Below are 25,459 nucleotides of genomic sequence, written 5' to 3' on the forward strand. Positions count from 1 at the left end.
CCACTAAAACACGTTTATATATCAAGTGAAACACATAAATGACACAAGATCATGATTTAATATAACATGTTGGGTGTTAAAGGCCATTAATGATATATACATATGCTTCATAACATATAGATTTAAGAGGGGTTTGACTTACAAATGCTAGGTTTACAGGGAAAAGAGAATAAAATGTTGTTTATAGGCTCAAAAAGTAGTTCAAAACTTCACCCAATTGGCTCCTAGATACTTGTTTTGAGACCAGCTTGTAGGTGTAGCTATGTATGTGAGTGAGTGTGTTGTGTGAGGGGAGGCCGAGAGAGGGAGATGAGTATCTGGTGAAATGAGTTTGCTTGTGGAGAGTGTTAGTTTTCCATTTGCAAGCTTCTTCATCTATTATATTATAAGGAAAATATCTTGCATGATATAATGGGGCATGGGTTTTTTTTTTTGTTTTGGTTGAGTGTATGGGAAGATAAAAATCAAGGAAAGGATTGTGGGTGTGGGTGCGGTCGGCCGAAGATCCAGGGAAAAGAAAGGAAGTGGGTGAGTTGTTTATTGATATGACATGGTGATGGTTTTATTTGTTTCAAAATCTTTCACGAATGAGTTTTCTTTTTATTCTTTTCTTTTTATTTGAATTGAAACTATATTAATTAGGATGGGGAAGCCGTGGGCTATAGAGATTAAGAATTTAAGTGGTGATTAAATTCATTAACTAAGTCATTAATGTTAATAAAAGCTAGTTACAAACTAATTCAAAATCACTTACTTGTATGTATGTATTTATTTATCTAACACGTAAATATTATATACCGGCTAGGGTATACCTGAATTTGCCGGAGTCGTTACATTCTCCCCCCGTTATAAAAATTTCGTCCTCGAAATTTTACGCGTCAACTACTTCCTTTTGAGGAAATAGGTGGGGGTATTTCTTCCGATATTCATCCTTTCGTTCCCATGTATATTCTGGGTCTTGTTGGGAATTCCATCTAACCTTGATCAATGAGATTTTATTGTGTCTAAGTTGCTTGATCTTTCCGTCCACTATTTCAATGGGCTCCTCTACGAAGTTAAGCTTATCATTTATTTGGACACCCTCTAAAGGTAATACCGATGTCTCATCCGCCAGACATCTTTTCAAATTCGACACTTGAAACACGTTGTGAACTGCACTTAGTTCATTAGGCAGCTCTAATCGGTAAGCTACCGGACCGATTTTTGCAGTGATGTCGAATGGTCCAATGTATCTGGGGGCTAACTTCCCCGCCTTGCCAAATCTGACCACTCCTTTCCAAGGGGATACTTTCAAATATACTTTTTCACCCTTCTCAAATGACAACGGTTTTCGACGGGTATCGGCATAACTCTTCTGCCGGTCCCGCGCGGCTTTTAGGTTGTTCTTAATTTCAAGAATCTTGCTGGTCGTCTCCTGGACCAGATCCGATCTAATGACCTGCGGGTCACCCACTTCAGACCAGCAAAGTGGTGATCGGCACTTCCGCCCATACAATGCTTCATAAGGTGCTGCCTTTATACTGCTGTAATAACTGTTATTATAGGAAAATTCAACGAGTGGGAGATGTTGATCCCAATTTCCCTTAAAGTCCAGTACGCAAGCACGAAGCAAATCCTCCAAAGTTTGAATGGTCCTCTCAGACTGACCATCGGTCCGAGGGTGGTAAGCCGTGCTTAGGTCAATACGTGTTCCCAATGCTTCTTGAACAGCTTGCCAAAGTTTGGAGGTGAAATGGCTATCCCTATCGGAGATGATTGAGATGGGGATGCCATGACGAGACACTATTTCATTTATATAAATCTGCGCAAGTCTCTCAGTGTTAAAAGTATTCCTAATCGGAATAAAATGTGCCGATTTGGTTAATCGATCCACGATTACCCAAATCGCATCATGACCTCGGGGTGTCTTGGGGAGATGTGTCACAAAATCCATTGTGATCTGCTCCCACTTCCATTCGGGAATTTCCGGCTGTTGTAGCATTCCCGAGGGTTTCTGGTGCTCCGCCTTAACTCTCGCACACGTCGTACACTTGCCGACGTATGTGGCTATATTCTCTTTCATACCTGGCCACCAGTAAAATTCTTTCACATCCTTGTACATTTTATCTGATCCCGGATGTATGGAATATTTTGATTTATGCGCTTCATCCATGATCAAATCATGAAGGTCATGGAGGGTCGGGATCCAAATCCGATTTTTGAAATAGAGAATTTCGTCCACACGCTGTTCGAAATTCTTCTCATTCCCGTAAAGTCCTTCTTTATCCAATTGGTCATCTTTCAACGCCTCGCGTTGAGCGACTCGAATCAAATCCGAAAGGTTTGACCGGACTATCATCCCCAACGCCCGCACTCGCACTGGCTTAACCCGATCCTTCCTACTCAAGGCATCGGCTACGACGTTAGCCTTGCCGGGGTGATAACGGATGTCACAGTCATAGTCGCTTAATAGTTCGACCCATCTTCGTTGTCTCATATTCAGTTCTTTCTGATCGAATATGTGTTGCAAACTTTTATGATCAGTGAAGATGGTGCACTTTGTACCGTAGAGATAGAGCCTCCAGATTTTAAGTGCAAAGATGACTGCTCCCAGTTCTAGGTCATGAGTAGTGTAATTTTTCTCGTGAACTTTTAATTGTCGCGAAGCATAGGCTATAACCTTACTATTTTGCATCAATACGCATCCTAACCCTCTCCGGGATGCGTCACAATACACCACGAAACCATCGTCTCCGTCGGGGAGACTTAAGATTGGCGCTTGGCACAATCTTTGTTTTAGCGTTCGAAACGCCATTTCCTGCTCTTCACCCCATTCATACTTCCGATCCTTTTGAGTCAGGAGGGTTAAAGGTTGGGCGATGCTGGAAAAGTTCTCTATAAATCGACGATAGTATCCAGCTAAGCCTAAGAATTGGCGGATTTCCTTTGGAGATTTAGGCGCTTGCCAATTCTTAATTGCTTCAACCTTACTCGGATCAACGTGTATTCCTTGGTGGTTTATAACGTGACCGAGGAATTGCACCTCTTTTAACCAGAAGTTACACTTGGAGAATTTTGCATATAACTTCTCCTGATCCAGGAGCTCTAGAACTAACTTTAAGTGTTGCTCGTGCTCTTCATTACTCTTCGAGTATATCAAAATATCGTCAATAAATACAATGACGAATTTGTCGAGATAGGGTTTACAGACTCGATTCATGAGATCCATGAATACTGCTGGCGCATTTGTTAGCCCAAAAGGCATAACTAGGAACTCGTAATGGCCGTAGCGAGTCCGGAATGCGGTTTTTGGGATATCCTCCTCCTGGATTCTAACCTGATGGTATCCCGATCTAAGATCTATTTTTGAAAAGTAGCTCGCACCTTGTAGTTGGTCGAACAGATCATCGATTCGGGGGAGAGGATACCTATTTTTGATTGTCAATTTGTTCAATTACCTGTAATCAATGCACATTCTAAGGCTCCCGTCCTTTTTTTTTCACGAATAAAACAGGTGCACCCCACGGGGAATAACTGGGACGTATAAATCCTTTATCCAACAATTCCTGCAACTGGTTGGATAATTCTTGCATCTCGGATGGTGCAAGTCGGTAGGGCGCCTTAGCAACAGGGCCAGCTTGAGACATTTAATCGATTCTGAGTTCGACCTGTCGGGTTGGCGATAATCCAGGGAGTTCTTCTGGGAAAACTTGTGGAAATTTGCGCACCACCGGGATATCTTCTATATGTTTTCTTTTAAATACTTTGGCAATCACGTTTGTCAAATACACCACGTCTTCTTGTCGTAAATATTATAAGACCTCAAGATGAGATTTGAGTGGCAACATAATACCGTACACTTTTCTCTGTAGGTTATATATTTTTCTGTAGCCAACACATATATATTCCTATATATATGTGTTTCTCCTTCTAATCATCTTCTTTTCTTATTTGATTTCTACTTCATGTTGAGTTAGCCAATCCATGCTAACCATTACGTCAAAACTTCTTTGCTTTACTGGTCGTAGGTCAATAAGGAAAGGTTAATCGTTCAGAATAATAGGACAATTCCGTACAATTTAGTTAACCATTAGGGATTTACCGTTAGCGATTCTACAGTATAGAGTTCTATAGTTTCACTAATCGGTATCTTTCCAAATGATAGGAGGTTAGCAGGAACTAACTTCTATCGACGACCGTAAAAATATCATTGAAGCATATTGATTTAAAACTACAACCTACTTAATACCACCTTTGGATCATGACGTGCTTTGTTCGGATTACTCACAAAAGCACGGCTCCTTGCTTGATCCGAGGTTGATGCTTGACTTGAGGTTCGTCTTCCAACGACACCTTGGTTCAACTTTGGACAATTTCTCTTGAAACGTTCGGTACTGCCACATTCATAGCAAGTACAACTGTTTGGCATAATTTGATTTCTTTGGGTGGATTGTTGTTGAAGTTGTTGGGTTCGGAGTGGTCATACAGGAATGGGTTGGGGGTTGCCGGTTCACAAGGCTTCAATTGGTTCTACAATTGGGGCATTACGTCCATCTTTACTACACCTGTGGCCCACTATCACTCGACATTCTTCTTCCTGCCGATAACCATATATTTTCCACATGCAGGGAAGGACCCTTTATGCGGTTCACGGTTTCGCACCAGAACTAGTCTTAGTATAATTCTGGGTTGTAGGACATACCTACTTATTCACATGTATATCTTGCACTATACCTTTATCATTTCCCTTCTTTAACACTCGACGTCTCACCTAACGTCCTTCCATTCCGTTTCCCATAAAGTCAAATATATCAATGCTGGCTTGTGCCACAACCCTTCCAAAGGTTGTACATATTTTGCAGGGTTGACTATACTCCTTATCGATGGAGTTAGTCCCCAATATAGCGCTCACTTCGCTTAGTTTCAGGAGTAATTAGCCATGTTACCAGACATGACAATTCCTTCAAACGGTTAGCGTGTTCTAAGTGATCAGCACACAACATTTCTATCTTTCATAGCTCAGTTTCCAATCTCTGAGTTTAATTACTCGAATAATAATGCTCTAGCACAAGAATTTTAAATCCTGACCATATCATCTGAGTAATAATTTTCCAACTATAATTTTTGTACCATCGTGTTCCATCACGATACAACATAATCTACCAACATATCTGTAGCATATTTCACTACACAATATTCTAGACTCTTACCAATATCCTTAACCATTTCGATCTTTTCCATCCACTCGCTGATCTATTCCTCCTTTTACCATCAGTAAACTATTAATAATTTCCTTACCACAAACAACAAACATATCCTTCATACCGGATCTAATTCATTACGACTACTATTCATGTTTAGTTTATAACTAATACTTGTAGTTATAATAGCATTCGGTGTAACATTTTTCACTCTTAGTAATAACACTAAGAATTTAAATATTCATATTCATGTGATTGCTTGATCTAAAATTCCGCGATCACATTTGTATCAACACTAGCAGTGATCTGTGATACGACATCCGGTATCATCATCTGCTATCTTTGAGCAATCATCTGAATCAAATCAATCTCCATCCTTGGAGTTACTCTTTTTATGTCATTCTGCCGTACTCATCCCGTACGCAGTACTCAATACTAATCTCACCATATAACTCGTTACCAGCTTAATCATAACAACAGGTACACATACACACCAAATATTATCACATATATTACACATACCGGCATCTAGTATATATGTCCCACAAATATAATAACATATGAACTTAACCTGACATCGGTTAACGTTTAAATATGTTTTATAACCCTTGTCACCAACTGACATATAGACCTTTCTCAACAAAGATCAATGTTTAATATGCTTGATTTCAATATCCTTTTTGCATGTCAGCATAACCGATACATGCTCACCGTGAGCACCAAACGATTACATACCACGGAGTTATAATATCCGTGTTTATTCGTATATCCGGCATACACAGTATACCTCCTACGAACAAACAACCAACTATGCTATAATGACTCCAACACTTCTTTGTGTATAGGTAATCATTCTATTCGAGCATACATGGGTGTAAACATCTAACGGATGTAAGGATAACATAGGAAGTTATTAGAATAGACGGTACCGGTGTTGGTAGGGTATGGGATTTTTTTAAATTTTTTTTTTTTTTTTTTTTTTTTTTTTTTTTGGTTGGGAGTGACGGTTACTAGACATTTCTGGTTAATGTCAAACGGGAGATTTGACTTGGTACCATCATAACTATAACCCGATAAGTCCGACTTATCACCAACCGATGCTCTAGAAATTTCAGCATCCTCGGTACTTTTTATTATCACATCCCCCGGTTCCTTATCCGGGTCTTATTTCCCAATACTTGAACCCCCAAGATATGCACACGTATATATATATATATACACATTAGCACATATAAATAATATTATATACTGTACACATATGTTGCCATTTTTACCTATTAATGTACCCCGTGACTTCCCCCGAATTCCCTCGTGCGGACAAGTCTGTTATTATGTCCCGGACCATAATAACCCACTTGTCCATCCAAGTTCATCCCGATCTCGTCACAATATATATTTAGTTGATATTCAGATCCTATAATACTTGAGCTACTGGTTATATTTTAGGTATCTTTTTTTTTTTTTTTAAAGACATCCTAATTCTTTATAACCAATGGCTCTGATACCAAGTTCTGTAACACCCCGTAACCGCAGCGGAAACGTACACGGGATGCAACAGACACATCTGATATCAACAGCATTGCTTATAAAGAAAATACCACTACATTAATTTATAACATATTACATTGTTGCGAGTTTCGTTACTGTCTAGGTGTTACACACATGTTTTACCGATAAGACATTAATATATATTCATTACAAAACACAGAGCAGCAAGCTTCCAACAGGTAGCACAGATAGTTAAGCACATATCAATCATTCCAACTTGGGCATACCTAGAAAGCATGTAAAGAAAACGTGTCAACTACGAATAGTTGGTGAGTTTCACTAATTTAAATAAACCATAGATCAGTATAAAAATCATATGTTAATGATGAAATTATGCTAAGCCCGTTAATGAAAACTCTATTAACCCAAAAACACATTAAATGACCCCTGGGGACACTGTTAACCCAGAACATATCCAATAACCCCTGGGGACACTGTTAACCCAGTACATATCAAATAACCCCTGGGGACACTGTTAACCCAGCGCATATCAAATACCCTCTGGGGACACTGTTAACCCAGAACCATATCCAATAACCTCTGGGGACACTGTTAACCCAGAACCATATCCAGTAACCTCTGGGGACACTGTTAACCCAGAAACATATCCAATACCCTCTGGGAACACTGTTAACCCAGAAATATATCCAATAACCCTCTGGGAACTAAGTTACCCCAGAACAATTCCACCCGATAAACAAATTATCTATTCTATGCATCATACCATATATATATATATAAAAATATACAAGCTTTTCCATACGATCGGTATGTACTTAGATAATTTAACACAATCATGCTTTCCGCCCCGGGAAAATATTTAAAACAGTTCATTAAAAGGGGCTCGTGAAAACTCACCTGGTTCCAAAGCGTGTGCTAGATAATTAAAAGTCCAAGTCACGTCCTACAATTGCCCTATAATGTATAACAATAATTTAGGTCTAATGTTTCATTTTTGACACTTAAGTGTTTCATAACCGTGTTTCACCCAACTAGTTAAACTTGATTGTGTCAAGTGTTTCGTTTCCAAATATTTGACTCGACGACCGATTGTTATGTTTCAGTTTCCAAAAATATTTATTAATAAAATAATATAGAAATTCTTGCATCCAACTTTGTCCATGAATCCATGAGTCTGTGTGTAAACTTTGAGTCCGGTTCGTAAAATGATCTTTCAGCCCATATGAGTCCTGACTCGTGGTATACGGTAAATATATATACTCTTGTTTTTAAAAGAAAAATATATCGAGAGTGCATCGTATTTAAGTAAAAATAATAATACGTATTATTTTTCAACAAACTACTCAAACTTTGCCATACTATAAATACTTGTAAAAAAAAAAAAAATATGTTATTTGTAACCAAAGAATCCGTAAAACCTCATTTTGCCAAAAATATTAACTTCGCTACAAATAAGATCGAGTGTATTTAAAGCATATTTTTATACATGAACTAATATAACCAAATGTCTTCAAGACTTTTTCATGTTTCGTTGTAGTATCTATAAAATCCAAATTTATACCCATTTTTAAATTTCACGTCCAAAAACTTTCAAATTTCCGTCACCACTCAAAATTACTAACCAGTATGGGTCCATGCAACATCACTAACTTTTTAACAAAATGAATATATATAATCATATTTTCGTATACACGTAGTTTACAAAAGAATTTATTTAAGTGATTTCCACTAAAACACGTTTATATATCAAGTGAAACACATAAATGACACAAGATCATGATTTAATATAACATGTTGGGTGTTAAAGGCCATTAATGATATATACATATGCTTCATAACATATAGATTTAAGAGGGGTTTGACTTACAAATGCTAGGTTTACAGGGAAAAGAGAATAAAATGTTGTTTATAGGCTCAAAAAGTAGTTCAAAACTTCACCCAATTGGCTCCTAGATACTTGTTTTGAGACCAGCTTGTAGGTGGAGCTATGTATGTGAGTGAGTGTGTTGTGTGAGGGGAGGCCGAGAGAGGGAGATGAGTATCTGGTGAAATGAGTTTGCTTGTGGAGAGTGTTAGTTTTCCATTTGCAAGCTTCTTCATCTATTATATTATAAGGAAAATATCTTGCATGATATAATGGGGCATGGGTTTTTTTTTTGTTTTGGTTGAGTGTATGGGAAGATAAAAATCAAGGAAAGGATTGTGGGTGTGGGTGCGGTCGGCCGAAGATCCAGGGAAAAGAAAGTAAGTGGGTGAGTTGTTTATTGATATGACATGGTGATGGTTTTATTTGTTTCAAAATCTTTCACGAATGAGTTTTCTTTTTATTCTTTTCTTTTTATTTGAATTGAAACTATATTAATTAGGATGGGGAAGCCGTGGGCTATAGAGATTAAGAATTTAAGTGGTGATTAAATTCATTAACTAAGTCATTAATGTTAATAAAAGCTAGTTACAAACTAATTCAAAATCACTTACTTGTATGTATGTATTTATTTATCTAACATGTAAATATTATATACCGGCTAGGGTATACCTGAATTTGCCGGAGTCGTTACACTTGAAGTTCGATGGTTTTACAATTGCAAATGATACGAGCATGGTTGTCGGATAACCAATCCATACCAAGTACAATATTAAAACCAGCAAGAGTCATTGTCAATAATTGAATGGGTAGAATGCAGCCAGCTAAAAGAATTTTTCTGTTTTCAAAGGCTTTGGAGATTTTGACTATTTCGCCACTAGCAGTCTCGACGCTTAGAGTTTATTTAGTTTTGTTAAAGGTTCATTTAATAGACTACAAAAGTGATAATCTATAAAACTTAAATTGTCACCCGAATCAAACAAAACTCTAGCATAGGTGTCGTTGACTAGAAACGTACCGGTAATGGTTTCCAGCATGTCAGCAGCCTTTTTAGTGTCGAGGATGAACACTCTTACATTGCCCTTCTTATTTTGACCACTTCCACCCGCACCACCAGTCGTGGGTTTGTTCTTGGGGAACTCAAAGCTTAGATGTCCCATTTCCTTATAGTTGTAACAGGTCATTTTCTTCTTCCAGCAATCGGCCGTTGCGTGGCCAGGTCTATGACATGACTCACAGACAGTTGCTGTAGAAGATGAAACATGTCGACATTGTCCTCGGTGGCATTTTTTGTAGATCTTGCAAAATGGAGCGTTTGAATTAAATTCAGATCGGTTTGTGCCTTTACCCTTGAAGTTGGTGCTTCCTCCAGCTTTCCCTTGGTTGTTAGTCATCACAACCTTTTTATCTTCCTCTTTGTTGCGGACAAGGCCACCCATCAAATATCCAGCCAACTCCATCGCAGAATCGGCAGTTTGAGAAAGATGAGACCTCACCATGGCGCAGATTTCCCGGCGCAATCCCCGTATATATCGCGTGACTTTGCTGGACTCAGGGTTAACCAGCTGGGGAACAAGGCGACAATACACATGGAATTTCGTATTGTACTCACGGAGATTTGTCCCTACGACCTTATGGTTTAGAAATTTGATTTGGATTTTGTTGGTTTCATACATAGGACAAAATTTCGCCATCAACATCGATTTGAATTCTTCCTATGAGAGATTGTACAGTACTTGACATCCTTTGCTTAATATCAGCGTGTTCCACCATTCCAGCGCTAGCCTTTGAACATCTGTGCGGAGTATTGTATCTTCTCTAGATTAGAACACTTGCTTATAATAACAATTGATTTCATCTCCTCGAGCCATCTAATAGTCGTGATAGCTCCCTTATCTCCATGAAATTCTTTAGGTCCAAAATATTTGAAGTCTTTGAACGAGCAGCATCCAATATTCAATTTCTTAAACTCTTGATGAATTCCACCATCGGCATTTGACTCGTGAACACTCTCCTCAACATGGGATGGTTTCGGACGGGATTTAACGGATTTACGGGAGAGTTAAAGAATTTACGTTATGTATATATTTACAGTCGTGAAAACTTTTACAACACGGTCATACTTATATATATATATCGTTATGCGATATATATATATATATATATATATATATACACCTATCCATAATACTTAGGACGTTTCAACGCCCTTTATTACACGATTACAACATATAACAACTTAACACATATATTACAACAACATCACATTAACACCCCTATTCGGTTCTTCTCATAGGTCCTCAGTTTTTCAGGTATTTCTTCACCACTTTGGTCAACTTGTTACATTTCCGAAGAAGCTTATCTTCTATCTTCTTCTTCTTCTTCTTCTTCTTCTTCTTCTTCTTCTCATCTACTGCTATCTTCTTTCTCATGTCATTGGTTTCATGCAAGGCTTGGTCCAAATGTACTTCCTGTGACTGAGGGATCTCGTTAGGATATCCGTATCTTGGTGGTGGGTTGCGGTAACCCATCATTACTACATCATAGTGGTTCTTCGGGTCCGGATATGGAGATGCGGTCACATCAGATGAGTAGTTGAAGAACGCCTCTGTAACAACTCGGACATTCGTACATTTAATACCTATATTTAAAACCCGAGTTATTTCGATATTCGGGAAGTTTATCGCCTTTTCCTAGAAAATTTAATTATTATTATATTATTTAATTAAATAAATGTTATACAATAATAACTTTCAAATTATGGCAATATTAGCCCCAAACTATACATTTACCACTTTGTGTACCCATCTTCAAACCTTAGGGTCTAAACTGCAATTTTGTTATAACCCATATACCTTAAACGGGTAATCAAGACCCAAACCCAAACCATTATCCGTTTAACAAACCCGGTTCCAATTAGGTAATCTTGGACCACAATTTTAGTAGCAAACATGGAAATTGAATCAAATAACGCGTTATACTTTCTATCTACGACCTAACCGACAACCCAATTATGTTAACTCAATCAAAAACAATATGGTCTTATTTATTAACATTGCCAGCGTCAAAACGAACTTGTTATTCAAGAAATCATTCACAATAACCCAATTAATTTAGCAGATACAATCATAACACCCTAGCCGACATTAGCCCTCTATTTAATTGATCAATCATATACATTCTCCAGTCCGTTCGTTACCGCTAGCCACCGGCCACTGTTGTGATTTGTTCGTCCACTTCCAATCGTTGTTTGAGGTAATAAAATACTTGGTTTTGATCGCGATATGTTTATGAACAAAAGCCCTAATATCAATTTGATTGATTGTGACGGGATTGATCAATTGATTTGTTAGGGTTAATAACTGATTCTGTTCATCCTTCTGTTAGTTTATATATAATGTTTTGTATGCTTTTAACAAAGATCTCGTCAGTCCAGTTGGTTTGTCTTGAGGCTAGGGTGTGGCAAGTCGCGGATTCGAGACCCTGCCACCCCGTTTCTGATTTATTTTTGGTATTATTCTTTTAAAGCTATTTAATAAATAATCAATATAATAATAACTAATAAATAATTTTTTTTTGATAAAACCGACAATGACACATATGTTTTTCCGTATCTTTATTTAAAAGTCTGTTCATGTGTATATGTGTATATAATTATATACATATATGTACACTTAATACCATTTGTTTAATATCTAAGGGGTAAATTTATTTTATACTTTATATCTTAATGAATTAATTAATTTTTAAAAGATGTATTTTACTTTTATACAAATATTAATATATAGTAAAATACAATATTAATTAAGATTAAAAGGTTCACACACTAAGTAAGTTTAAATAATATTAACCTAATAATCTTTATAAATATCGAGCTTTCGTAATCAATCTAGTTCATTAACTTAGTGTATCCATATTCTATCTTCCTTTATAGGCTTTATCGTCAACGCATGATTTCCGTAAATCTTCATTCTTATTGTTATTCATTCACTTTTGTTCGTCTATCGAGGTGAGTACCACATTCCCCTCTTTTACTCGTTTTCTCACGTTTTGGGGACATATGCGTAAATTATATTTCTCATATATACTTATACACAAAACTGCAACTATTGTCTTATGTGTTAACAACTTATACCTTACTTGTTTATGTGCTTACATTCTTTACGAGAACCGCATTCGGAGGGGTCCAACATAATCTCAGATTAGTATGATCATACGCCAGTCGTTATAGCCTTTGTGCTTCTCGACATATCAGTTATACTTGCTTATTTGGTTAATTTGTTATTCTCATATGACTTGTTGCAGCTACCTATTTTGTTATATATACTATACGTACAACTAAACTGGTGTGTTGCTCACTCAACATGTGTTGTTGACAAAATTCTATTTTATACGCATATGCAGGTTATCATAGAAATTTAATGCAGGTTGGTGAAGACTTAGTGAAGAATTTAAGTTAAAAGATAATTAATCAAGATCATTTGTGATATAAGTTGTATTGATGCATGATTTTGGATTATGTTTTTGTTGTATTTTATTTATTTGAAAACTTAATTTAATTAATAGATAATGTCATTTTAATAATGCATAATGGTAACCTTTGAAAAGCTGTGAGCAATCAGTTCACCCCGACATTTCCGCCGTAGGTTGGGGTGTGACAGCCTTGGTAGCTTCGTTTTGTTGGCGGATTTCGTCCGCTTGTTCTTCCTCCGTTGGGATAGTGCCTTGGTAGGGTGGAAAACTTGATGACGATTTGTTTCGGAGTTCCTCGAGATATTGCACATAAGGACCAACAGAGCCATAACTCGGGTTTTGGGGAAAGAATGATTCCTCCATTGGTGTCAACACTTCGTTAGGGTTCTCAGGGTATTCCTCTTCAGGGTCCTCTTCAGATTCTTCCTCCGGATCCTCTTCTTCCTCAGGTTCTACTTCCTCTATTAGTTGAGCCGTCTCCTTCACTATCGAGGGCATACGAAAACTTTCATACGACATCATGACTCTCATCTTGGGCTTGCGGGATGGTCCTTCATTGTTGAGATGTGAATCAATGGAGTCAACAGTAGAGGTTCCAGTGTGCCATCTTCCTTGGTCCGAATGACCTTGCATCCAATCTGATGAGTCGGACAAATGTTCCTCCTTGATTGGTCGGTTGGAGAGGAAAGCATACAATGGATGAGGATTTGGTGGTAGGTATGTTGAAACACCAGATGGGTAGTATGGCGGAATCTCGGATGGTTGATATGTTGGAACTTCAGATGGGTGGTAGCTTGAATGTGTTGGCGGGTCTCTTCTTGGCATGGGTGGACTGTCGGGTAAATTGATTAGACAATGCTCAGTTCCAGGGATGTATATCGGCTTGGTTCGGTTGATGTATTGGTATTGGTTGAAGAAAGCCTCACAATAGTCTTCGCTCATATTATCTTTGGGTAGAGGTTAGCAATTCCAGCCTCCTTTGCTTTTCGTACATAGCTATCCATCATTTTCTTGAAGGACATCTAAATAGTTGGGTGGTTTAGAGTGAGGAGGGAAATAAAAGGTTTACCAACCTATCTTATCCCTATTTCAAATAAAACAAGTAATGAAAATATTTTTCCTATACTTGGATCGAAGCTTAGGTATTGTCTTGTAATACCTAATTCGCTAAGATCGATGGCTCTGATACCAACACTTGTCACACCCCAAACCGTGGCCTAGGTGTATGACACATATGTTGGTACCACATTTGTAAATAAATCAGAGTTACGGTTTAATAGCGGAAGTCTTTTATAAACATGTGGATTTAAATATAATATTTACATATACAAAAGATGGGATTTAAAAGTTTCCGTTAAATGTTTCAAAGATTACTTGTTTTAGTTTACAAAACCACCATTAACATTATATTAAGTTTAACAAAAAGATTCGAGCCATCAGATATCTTGAGCACGTCGTCATCTAAAGCTCTAACCTTGATCACATGCAAAATGTTAATAAAATACGTCAGCAACGAATGCTGGTGAATATGCTGGCGCTAAAAATATTTTCTTTTACTTGATCACCCCTCGAGACTACGTAGGTCTCGGCCTATCGTGGCTTAGGAATAACCAAGTTAAAACAACACAATTCATAAACTCAAGTCTCTACACTTGAAACCCAAGCAAACACCGCAATATCCGACTAGTTGAGTACCTATACGTATACACAAGGTCATACTCCCCGTAGATAGCGTAATTGTGACCAGGTGTGATGTGCCCATCACATATGTAAGGATCCAGACAAACATACACGATAGCCTGAGGCCAGTGTTTATACCCTTGTTTATACATGTTTTAGAGACACTTAGTCTCATGTAAACCTTTTTCATTTAACACGTTGACTCGTTTGAAAAAAGTTTGTAAAGTTGGGGCGTATTCACTTTTTCTATTTGGATCGGCTTCAAACACCGTCCGAGGGTCTTTCCCATTGCTATCTCGCACCTATAGTACGAGTATAACCTTTTGTTAGTCGGATATACAATCCGGCTTAAGACCTTTAGTCTTTTATAATCTTTACCTCGATTATGTGAACCTTTACTTCAAATCTCTAGTCTTTACTTTAAAATCTTTAGTTATAAAGTATTCTCTTCTTTTATAAATTAAAAGTCTTTCTTTTAACTTATATTATAAACCTTTAGTTTATTTTCATAAAAACCCTACGTTTCTTCTTATTTAAGAAATATATTGTTTTCTTTTCTTTATTATTTAAGAATAGTTATTTATTACTTAAATAATATTTATAACAAAGAATCACACATATATATAATTACACACACATATATAAATATTCTTAATTTCTTTATTTACTTTTCGTTGTTATATTTTATCGAGGTATCGAGTATAACCTCGACTTCGGGTCTTATGCCTTTTAGCCTTTTATTATTTTATTTAGGCATTATGGCTACCTTCGTTGGCTTAAGAATACCCTACACACTCGAGTAGCACTCCAACGCCGCCTTATCTTCTTTATCTTATTACTCAAAACTCTTCTTCTCGTCACTATTTCCTTGGCACGCAAAACGATGTACACCAATACTTCACCACTCGTTGGCATGCATTACGAGGCTAGTCTTCATGATGTCGGGAATGGCAATCTTCTTCTTGATTGGTACGTCGATGGAAAGTGGCACGAATTACGAGGAAACGGTCACGGAAATCGAGGAATCGAGGCACGAACTTCGAGGTAGATCGATGATTTGAAACTTGGGCCTTAGAGAGATGTTTAGAGAGAGAGAGAGATGGGTGAATTGAGGTGTGAGTTGTGAAGAACCCGGACTTGCTATTTTTAGGCAAATTCATGGGGCCCATCGCGATACGTGATGGCCCTTTGGCTAAGCCCATCGCGTATCGCGATGTAGGCTCGGCCAGTCACCAACTAGAACCACCACGTGGCGACACGTGGCAGGCGTTGTGCCGTGTGGCGACACGTGGCGGACGTTGTGCCACGTGTGGACACGTGGTGCGCCACGTGCCTCATTTGTCAGACAACCCATCGCGATACGCGATGGGTTTCCCTTCTGATCGATCGCGTATCGCGATGGGTCAGGAAAACAGATCTTTCAATTTAAACCCTAAGGTTTGGAATTTTACAGTTTTGGTCCCTTGACTTTGGAAACTTGATGATTTGAACCCGATATTTTCATGATGTTACATCAGGTGGTGCAAAATCCAATCGTGACCATGCTGGGAGGCGACAATAAGAGGTTCATTCGAAACCTTCGTCGAGGAGACGTTGGAACCCGGTGGAGAGGAAGGTAGAACCATTAGAGGAAAGAGAGTGAGTTGGCGGTGGATGTGAAACCGGTAAAAGATAGAAAGAAGGGTGTCTGTGGAATATCAACAGAGAGAGAGAGAGAGAAAGAGTGAGAGAGAGACACGGTAATGTCCTTAACAAATGGTGAAAAATGGACGGATAGCTGGAAAGAAGTAGACACGTGCAAGGTTGCAAAAGTCGCTAGGCAGACCCTAGGCGGCCGACTGGGGATGATGTGCTAGAAACAGTCAATTAAATATTAACTAAACTAAACAAGTAATAAAAACTAGACTTAAGACTCAACTACACAAAACACCGGCAAGTGAACCGGTCAATTGTACTAAAGCTAAGTAATGGAATATCAAACCCACAGGACTCTATGAATTACGTTAATTAACTAATTAGACTCGACTTACGACACGACTATTTATTATTAATGTTTAAAGGGGGATTTTTAAACTAAGATTTAACTATGAAAGCAAATACACAAGTAAACAAGAAATTAATCACGAGATCGAAATCAAATAGAGAAGGAATCTACCTAGGTAAGAATCCCATGTATCAACAATCATCAAGCAATGGACAAATAACACGATTATGGAAACTGATTTCTAACCGTATTCATCTAACAAACCCTAAAGGACCCTTGACTGAATCAAATGAAATCCCAAAGAACAATTATTAGATTATTAAGCAATCAGTATTATTGATTTACGCAAAGTCATCAATTAGAGTTAATTAATAGTATCTAAAGCAAGCAATCTTACGAAACACTAAACCCTAGATAACTTGATAAACTTAACATGACATCATGAACATGGATCAACACAATAGCTTTTGGAATTTAGCAAAGCATTTAAAATCCTAACCAACTATCAACTAGCTTCTATGATCTAATAGGCCTATTCAACCACAATAATTAAAACACCAAGTAATGATTAAACATAAACCCTAAATCTAAAGAACACAATCAAGAGATATAAGATCTATGTGAAGCTAGAATTAACAATCAATCAAGATAATAAACATTCATATGCATCATGAAAGCAAATTCAAGTCATTTACTATTAAAATAACGAAACCATAATCAAATCAATTGTCCAAAGCAAGAATCATGCATCAAACATGTTCATCAAACCTAGGTAGACATGAAGTCTAGCTAAGAATCATTATTAAAAGCAATCCTAAACAAGTATTGAAAACAAAGAGGAAAGACATCAAAAATAATGAACAAGGAACGAAGGTTAGAGCGATAAAACCCTTTGCAATTGATCCTTGAACACCCGGATGAAATAACTCTTGATCCTCCTTTGTTCCTAGCTTCAAATCACCTTCAAAACCTTAGAAAACCTCTCAAAATCGGCTGCAATCAGTCTCTCCATCGGCTAGGGTATAAAGATGTTTATATATCGAGAAATCGGGCTTGAACTTGCAAAAACGGGCTGACCAGAAGGCCTAGGAGCCCGGTGGCCGCCTTGGCCCTTGCCTTAGCGCGGCGTGGCGCCCTCTAGGAGGGAATTTCCGATTTTTTTTTTATTATTTCTTGATTATTCATATTAGATCTTGATAGATTTCTTCCTTGAACTCCAAGTAACGATGAGAAGCTTCTAGACCTTCTTTCCCTTAACTTTCAAGCCACCATCTACATGCAAACAAATCAAAACACTAAGTGGAATAATCATGTAACCGTTGACGAGCAAAACGAGCATAAACTTTGCATGAAAAGATAGAAAGAATTAAAGCTTTAACATGCAAGACACCAAAAGAGTTAAAACATGATACATATTAAATACTTGACTCAAAACCTTAAATAATAAAAGATAAACAAAACTCGAACTAAAACAAACTCAAACATTAAATAAACATAACTTTACAAGGGATTCGATATGTATAAATAGATGTATATCATGGGAGTTGGGTGTACTCGGAGTACTCGGGGAGTACTCGGACATGGTAAATAATATATAAAGAAAATGAACTTTTGGATATTATATATATGTCAAATATCATAAGTTTACTAATATTTATAACAAAATAGGTGAATATCAATATAAATAAAAGAAATACATTTTTAAATAACAAAATATTCTAAAAATTACTAATCATTAATTAATAAAATGATATTTGTTATTTAATATTATTGAAATACAAACTATGTTTGAGTCAAAATTGGTCCAAGTTCACTGATAAGATGTGGTTCTGGCTAAGGTTGACCACATTTGACCGTTTTTTAGTAATTAGGCGGATTTACAGAAACTCACCTCGGCGACATACCTTGTAGCGAGTACTCGGAGAGTACTCGGCCTTGTAATCCTACTTTTACAACATTGGACACGCGTATGAAATATAACTCATCACAATAGGTTACCATTCATGAAAGCATATATTACATCTGGTTAAGCAGATAGTACAACAAATTTTACAGAAGGTACAACTCTAATGCGTAAGTTTTGGTTAACAAAGTTAATTTAATATATATATATATATATATATATATATATATATATATAATTACAATTTTATTTGAGGTTGGCCTCCTCCACCGCTTGTTCTTATAAGTTATATCCGCTCTTAAAACCAAGTTAGGGATATCAGGTGGTAACATAAACATAAGTAAACAATATCAAACTAGCAAACTAAAAGACCACTAAGCTATATAGTAGCATTAATATGTTACGAGGATGAGTCCTCCTACTTAGAGGCAGTGGGACAAACACATCAACAAGCAAGCCTTGCTTTGACTGCTTCGATCTCTTTGATGCCTTCATAGCGTCAACATGATAAAAACAAACACAATAATCAAATTGAAATCATCGTATTCATGCAAAAAAATCCTTGCTAGATGCCATAGGATTTGTTGCAAGCTAAAACTTTCTAATTTTTGTTGTGACCGAAATCTTTAAATCGTATTTACTTACATAATACTATTTGACTCCATGAATGAAGTTTTCTTGTTAATTTGTTATTATAACATTTAGTTTTTAATAAAGTCATTACATAAATTTCTTTGAATAAAATATGTTTTTTATAATGTGTTCAGTACAGATACCATATAGGACGCTTGTATAAGAAGTTTATTACGCCAAAAAGACAAACTGGATTTCAATAGTATAAACTGCAATCTATTCAATAATAATTTATACTTGTAATTTTGACCGACAACATTCTCATAAATTTATACTCACTATAATAATTTGTACTCACAATATAATATATACTCACTTGTATAATCATCATAGATTTACACTTAAATTGCACTTGAATTAACTCAAGAAATTGTATACTTTCCATTTTGCTTATAAGGGTGCGTTTGGGATTCCTTATTTTAGCTCCTTATATCTTATAACTCATAGTTTTAAGTTATAAGGTATTTTAGAAAGTTAGGTTTTGTGAGTGTATAAGACATAAGTTATAACTTATACCTTATACCTTAAATAAGGTACAAGGAGCTAAAATAAGAAATCCCAAACACCCCTAAGAATCCATGTCAACAAAAGTAGGTGAAAGTCAATTGTAAGTCTTCATATTTACACAAACACAAGTGAAAAAGTTAAAAATATCATTAGTAAAATACGAGTCTAAATAAAATTTTGTAAACTAAACTTCGAAGACCTTTACCTTTTACCTTTTAAGTCGTTAAAGCATATTCCATATTTTTATGACGTCACCGCCCGGCCGATACGACTGCGATAAATCGGCGATTCCGTATATATCTTTCTGTAGGCAAACTCAACGCAACACACGCAGATCCCATTTTCTCATCCGCCGACTTCTCCTCCGGCCACTCTTTTACCGTCATCGGAGGTACTTTCTCCTTCTATTTATAAATATCCTGCTTTTAATTCCAATAACTCGCTTTCTTTAACTCGGTTCGTCTACAAACCCTAGGTTTTTGTGCATTTTGTCACATCTGCTTGTGATTAGAGGCTACGGTTTCTGATAATCGATTGAACTCTTTAGATCTGATTATTAGAGGTTGAATTCGTGTTTTGGATCTGTTAATTGTTGTTAGAATTTGTAAGAGTATATACATATATTCAATGTTGTGTAAGAGATTTGGATTTGAAGTCTAGTAAAGGATTGTTTGCGGTTAGTACTGCAAAATGTTCATCGTGTTGTTACGTAGATACAGGATTATAGTTTAACTGCATTTTGACTAGGGCTGTTCACGACCCAAGGGTGTTCGAGCTCGACCTTGAAGTTAAACGAGGCAGCTCGTCTAGGCTCGAGCTTGAAGTTAAACGAGCCTAAGATTGAGCTAACGAGCAGAGCTTGGGTTGAGCTCGGCTCAGGTACAAAAATGAGCCAGCTCGGTTCAGGTCGTTTCAAATCAAGTTTTTTAGCTAGTTTTATTCGAGTTTTTATTGAGCAGGCTGCGAGCGTTTTGAACAATCTTAATTTTGATTGTTACATTTTGTTGTAGCTTTAGGATTACAGCTAGAGTGAAACCTCTAGGAAATTACTGTAAGAAAGTAAAAATGATCAATAGAGGTTCAAAATCTACATCTAGTGTAATTATTATTAGTTGACTTATATTTTTGTTATAGCTTACAAAAATGCTACCACGGTAATATTTTTGTCCAATATGTATTGTTTGTATGTTATCTTGCCCCGTAATATCTATTTTTGTTATTATTGTTTATTTGGATTGTGATTATTATATATCTAAACTAAAAAATAAAAAGTACAAAGATATAACCGATGAAAAAGTGATAGGCTTGACAGGGGCGTAAAATAAAATCAATAATTTATGTATTTGATTAAAAAGTGTAATACTATATAAACTTAAAACCATGTAACCCAAGTATGAGCTGTTTGTAATCATGTTGACAGATGACAAACAGATTGTAATCATGTTGACAGATGACAAGTTATAGAGATATTAGAATCAACCTGTAGAAGAGTTAAACGTGTTGTCAGGCTAAGTTTGTAGATCATATGATTTTTGTATTCTAAATTTAATGTGTTAAGAATTTAGTTTTAGTGTAGTTAAAATATAAGATATTTGTTTGACTTGATAAATAGATAAAATTAAAAAACAGAAAGTATTCTTACAGGTTTGATTCATCCGATCTTTCGATTGATAATTTGATATTGTATTTGGGATCTGTAGGGTTCTGAGGCTAAGTTTCCATGGAGGGTGTTGGAGGTGGTAATAGTGCGTCAGCTGCTACTATGGATCAATGGAGGCAGTTTTCAATGCGATTTCAGTTTTACTTGGATAAAACTACTCCACATGCAGTTTACAGATGGATTGCCACTGCAGTCTTACTGGTTCTCTATGCAGTGAGGGTTTATTATGTGCAAGGGTTCTACATTATCACGTATGGTTTGGGTATCTACATACTGAACTTGTTGATTGGGTTTCTGTCACCACTGGTTGACCCTGAACTGGATCCTTCAGATGGGCCCCTGCTGCCTACAAAGGGGTCAGATGAGTTCAAGCCTTTTATTAGACGACTGCCTGAGTTCAAGTTCTGGTAATGGTTTCTCTGCTGTTATTGATTTTCACCTTTTCTTGTGGTGGTTGATTCTTGTTGGCTTGATGTGGTTCTGTACCTCCTTTCATTGGTTCTTAGTAGGCTTGTGAATGAACCGGTTCATTCAGCAAACAGTTGGTGGAAAGTTAACATTAACAGAGTCTTTTTGTTAACTTGCTTAAACAAATGAACATGTTCACGTGTCTCGTTTGTTCATTTATGTTTTAAACATTCATCCCTTTGTGTTTCTCATTTACTTCGTTTCATTTGTTTATGTTTGCTCGTTCAATGAAAACTTCTATACCTTTTACAATCTAGTCTGGTTTTATAAAATTAAAATATCACCCATTACAATTCGTTTTAGTTTTATTAATTTTAGGTCCAACAAATTGATGTTCACTTCTACTTTTGTTTGGCGTTTGTTTAGTTATGTTCGTTCTTTTATATCTTTTACGTTCATGAACATTTCATTTTTACTATGATCAAACGAACGAACACAGGATGTTCATTTTCTTAACAAACGGACACAAACAAGAAAACTCGTTCATTTTGATTGTTCATGCTCGATCGTTTGCTTGGTCAAAGTTAAATGAGCAAACATGAACGTGTCCTATTGCCGCTTGGTTCTTATTCTTCATGGATTATGGATATATCTGAAACTGTGAGCTACTGTTGCTGCATAACGTTTGAAGGGTTGGAAGTAATATTCCTGCATATTCTTGCTCCAAGATTTAGTTAAGAGAGCCTATATTTTTTAACTGATGGTATAATAGGTGGTGATAGTTACTCATTTTGTTGCTACACATTTTAAAATTTACTCTTGTATCATCATTGCATATTAATTTTTATTTAATTTTTTTATTTTTAAACGATGCATTGTTACCTTCATCTGCTGACTGCTGTTACGCTTTCAGGTACGCCATCACGAAAGCTTTCATCATATCATTTCTGATGACTTTCTTCTCCATGTTTGATGTCCCTGTGTTTTGGCCAATACTACTTTGTTACTGGTTTGTGCTATTTACCCTCACAATGAAACGCCAAATCATGCACATGATCAAATACAAATACGTCCCTTTCAATATCGGAAAGCAGGTAATTACAACACTTTTATCATTTTCTTTTAAATCTTCCAAAAAAAACACATTTTGACCCATGCAATTTTTTTTTATAATTGATTTTGGTGACAGAAATATGGTGGTAAGAAATCTTCAGCCGGGAGCAGCAGTGGGTCACGTGCAGATTGAAGCGGGTTAACGGGTTGTTGTTAATCTTTTGAAGAAACAAGAAAAAATATAATGAATTCAGAACGTTTGAAATATTTGAAAACGGTAATAGGTGTAGATTATAATATAATAGTTCAATTGATGTACAAACGTGACGGTGAACGTGTGTTACTACTCCAGTTACCCATTTATTTTGGCTTGCATTTCATATTAAACATTGTGCTATATCATCCATGAATTTGCTTTGCTGGGAATGCTAGCTTACAATTGTTGACGAGAAATATCAAATTTGATTAGGTGCATGATTTCGCATAGCGATCTGTGATTCATTCACGTAAAATTGTTTGGTGATATGTTGAGCAATATAGTCGTTACTTTTCTTTCGAAACAGTACCACTGTACCAGGCTACCATCTGAACTTATATAGTCTTTACTTTTCCTTTAATCCTCTCTTGATTTGATTCTTTTCTTTGCCATCCTTTATCATTCCATGCTAAGTTGCTGCTCTTCCATGGCTACCTGTCTGACTGATTATGGTTAGTAATAGTTCCATAAACGATTCTTCCCACCCAGCCAAACGAATGCACACAACACGAAAGGAGCACGTAAGGTAAGAATTACCCTTAGCTACAAATGAACCATTAACACACACTTAAATGAAACACCTAGCAAACAGAACACACTCTACACCCCATTCATTTGTAGCGAAGAGCTCACGAAACCCACACACCAAGAAGCGAAGCCTTACCCAAATTATGAACCCAAAAATTGTGTCAAGTTGGATATGCACCCAACCCCGCACATACAAAATAAACATTTCCTGCATTTCCTTCACGAGCCTATAGTTACCATGATGATCCGGGCACATACTCTCGATTTCCTTGTGCATTATTGAGAAAGTTCTTCCACTTGTTCTAAGAATCTGTATAATTCTAGCCATTGAATAAGCATGCTTAGCATTCCTTGAAATGTAGTTCTATAAATCCGTCCTTGTCTCTAAAGCTCCGTGTCCCAGGCTCCTAATTGCGAGTGTGTATTTTAGTTCAATATTATTGGTCATTACTCATGAGCATCAGTCCTGTTTGCTACTATAACCTCCTTTTTCTTTTCTCATACTTCCTCATCTTTCCTTTGTAAAATTCTTTTTTTTTTCTTCCTTTTCCTCGTTATTCCACCACGAACTAAATAGTACAGAGACACCATATAACACCCAGCCATGACTAACACCCTGTATAGACTCACATACTCAAATCGAGCTCCATTTAAGTCGAAGCACTTCCATTTCTCCCAAGTTGTGTTGATAAGTGTCGCTCTATGGACCACCCACACATAAGTCTCCTTTTTAATGTCATTAACTATATTAGTCCATGCCCGTATAGACGGAGATGGTATGCAAGTGTTCATAGAAAGTTAATATTTTTGTTTTAGAGACTTTTCTTGACAGACATCCTACTCGGGTGAAACTCTCAAACAAGGGATTAGATGTTCCTTTCACAATGTGTTTTTTGTTGAGACATTGAAACCGTGCATCACGTTTTCTCCTTCTGTCATGCGGCTTTAAAGGCATGGGCATCGATTATGATTATCCGTGGCTACAACTATCGGGGCCGAACACTATGTAGCCTATAGAATTATGTTATTGTCTTGATCGGTGCCCACTTTGGCACTTATCAAAGAAGAAGAAACAAGTTATAGAATGAATCATATTTATTACTTTGTGGAATATTTGGAAGGCTAGAAATAAAGCTACTTCCAAGCTAATACTTTGAAGACGTGACTTATTTTTGACATCAACTTAATTTTTTTTCTTATTTTGGATTGTCACTTGTAACAAAAAAAGTGAAATTTTCTTGGACTGAGTGCGTCAAAACCCACTTCTTTTCTTGTAACATTGTTTTTTTTGATGTCTGGATTAGAGGTGCACAAAACGGGTTTTTCAAATACCTGGGTTCGGGTATAGAACCGGGTTCAGGTATGACCGGGTATTAGAAATTCGGGTATTGACAGTTCCTGGGCCGGGTTCGGGTCCGGGTATTGTCTTTAAAAACCATACCCTATGTACCGGGTTCGGGTCGGGTATAGAACCGGGTATTCTAAAACCGTGTATTTGAATATCCTATTTACGGGTATTGTAAAACCCATATTTTTGGGTTTTTTATGGTTTTTTTCAGGTATTTTTCGGATATATATTGGATTTTTAAGGGGTTGCACATTTTATGATTATTTGTTAGGGTAATATCGGGTATTTGAAAAACCCGGTTCCGTGTATTTGTAAAACCCAGTTCAGGTATGGAACCGGTTCGGGTTTTCAGGTATTACCGGTACAAATCGGGTCCGGTTCCGGATACGGGTTTTGTTACTGAAATACATACTCTATCCGTACCCTACGGGTAGGGTCGGGTACGGGTTCGGGTATTAAAAACCCGAGTATAA

General features: G+C 36.8%; 1 protein-coding gene across 1 annotated transcript; it reads left to right on the forward strand.

Annotated features, from left to right (window-relative positions):
• Window positions 1–20,031: 20,031 nt before the first annotated feature.
• Window positions 20,032–23,241, forward strand: LOC143556365 (protein RER1B-like). The gene is made up of 4 exons (XM_077045702.1): window positions 20,032–20,124; window positions 21,434–21,800; window positions 22,715–22,895; window positions 22,991–23,241. The coding sequence occupies exons 2-4, from the start codon at window positions 21,454–21,456 to the stop codon at window positions 23,045–23,047; spliced, it is 585 nt and encodes a 194-aa protein (XP_076901817.1). The 5' UTR covers window positions 20,032–20,124; window positions 21,434–21,453; the 3' UTR covers window positions 23,048–23,241.
• The last annotated feature ends 2,218 nt before the right edge of the window (window positions 23,242–25,459 follow it).

The sequence above is a fragment of the Bidens hawaiensis genome, unplaced genomic scaffold (genome assembly GCF_021521415.1).
Source record: "Bidens hawaiensis isolate Kalapana, Puna unplaced genomic scaffold, B.hawaiensis_p1.1 tig00018566_1, whole genome shotgun sequence".
Taxonomy (NCBI): Eukaryota; Viridiplantae; Streptophyta; class Magnoliopsida; order Asterales; family Asteraceae; genus Bidens; species Bidens hawaiensis.

What these genes read in the sequence shown, in the direction of transcription:
- LOC143556365 (XM_077045702.1), top strand. Translation starts at nt 21,454, where the DNA reads ATGGAGGGTGTTGGAGGTGGTAATAGTGCGTCAGCTGCTACTATGGAT. An exon ending in CTGCCTGAGTTCAAGTTCTG is followed by an intron (nt 21,801 to 22,714) that starts GTAATGGTTTCT and finishes TTACGCTTTCAG; the next exon opens with GTACGCCATCACGAAAGCTT. An exon ending in CTTTCAATATCGGAAAGCAG is followed by an intron (nt 22,896 to 22,990) that starts GTAATTACAACA and finishes TTTTGGTGACAG; the next exon opens with AAATATGGTGGTAAGAAATC.